The sequence below is a fragment of the Loa loa genome (genome assembly GCF_000183805.2).
Source record: "Loa loa unplaced genomic scaffold supercont3.4526, whole genome shotgun sequence".
NCBI classification, from domain to species: Eukaryota; Metazoa; Nematoda; class Chromadorea; order Rhabditida; family Onchocercidae; genus Loa; species Loa loa.
This window is the reverse complement of record NW_018112702.1, coordinates 1-741: the sequence shown is the minus strand read 5'-3', so window position 1 is coordinate 741 and position 741 is coordinate 1. Positions and strand designations below refer to the sequence as shown.

General features: G+C 29.1%; 1 protein-coding gene across 1 annotated transcript; it reads right to left on the bottom strand.

The window, feature by feature from the left end:
• Nucleotides 1-361: 361 nt before the first annotated feature.
• LOAG_16176 (hypothetical protein) lies at nucleotides 362-597 on the bottom strand (the record flags this gene model as incomplete). The annotated part of the gene is made up of 2 exons (XM_003151664.1): nucleotides 362-477; nucleotides 570-597. 2 exons carry the CDS (start codon nucleotides 595-597, stop codon nucleotides 362-364), a joined length of 144 nt encoding a protein of 47 aa, XP_003151712.1.
• Between the last annotated feature and the right edge of the window lie 144 nt (nucleotides 598-741).

Here is a 741-nt window from a genome sequence, read left to right as displayed (position 1 = left end):
AATTGATGGATAAATGGATAGATCAATTGATGGATAGATGGATAGAATCAATAGATGGATAGATGGATAGATCAATAGATGGATAAATGGATAGATCAATTGATGGATAAATGGATAGATCAATAGATGGATGGACAGATCAATAGATGGATAGATGGATAAATCAATAGATGGATGGATAGATCAATAGATGGATAAATTAGTAGATGGATAAATGGATAGATCAATAGATGGATAAATGGATAGATCAATTGATGGATAATGGATGGAAAAAAAAAGAAAAAAACATAGGAAGAAGAATGAAAAGAATAACAAAAATAAATGGATGAAAAGATGAAGAGAGGAAAAAAGAATAAAACTACTAGATAGTAGTAGTAAGAGGAAGTTGGATAGATGGATAGACAGATAGATGGATGGATGGATGGATGAATTTAATAAATTGGAGCTGTTCGTTTTTACAGCATAAGAGGGATGATGCTAACAATGATTATATTAATGTTTTGGTGAAATGCTTAAATGAGATTTCAATCAATAATCTATACATTTGTATGCATTTTTCGCCTCTTTACCTCTCCCTCTCTTTTCTTCCCTTCTCATTCTCTCTCTCTTTTTTTTCCCCCATCCCTTTTCTTTTCTCTCCCTACCTTTCTCTTCTTTTTCCTTCCCTCTCCTATATATATATATATATATATATATATATATATATATATATATATATATATATATATATATATATATATA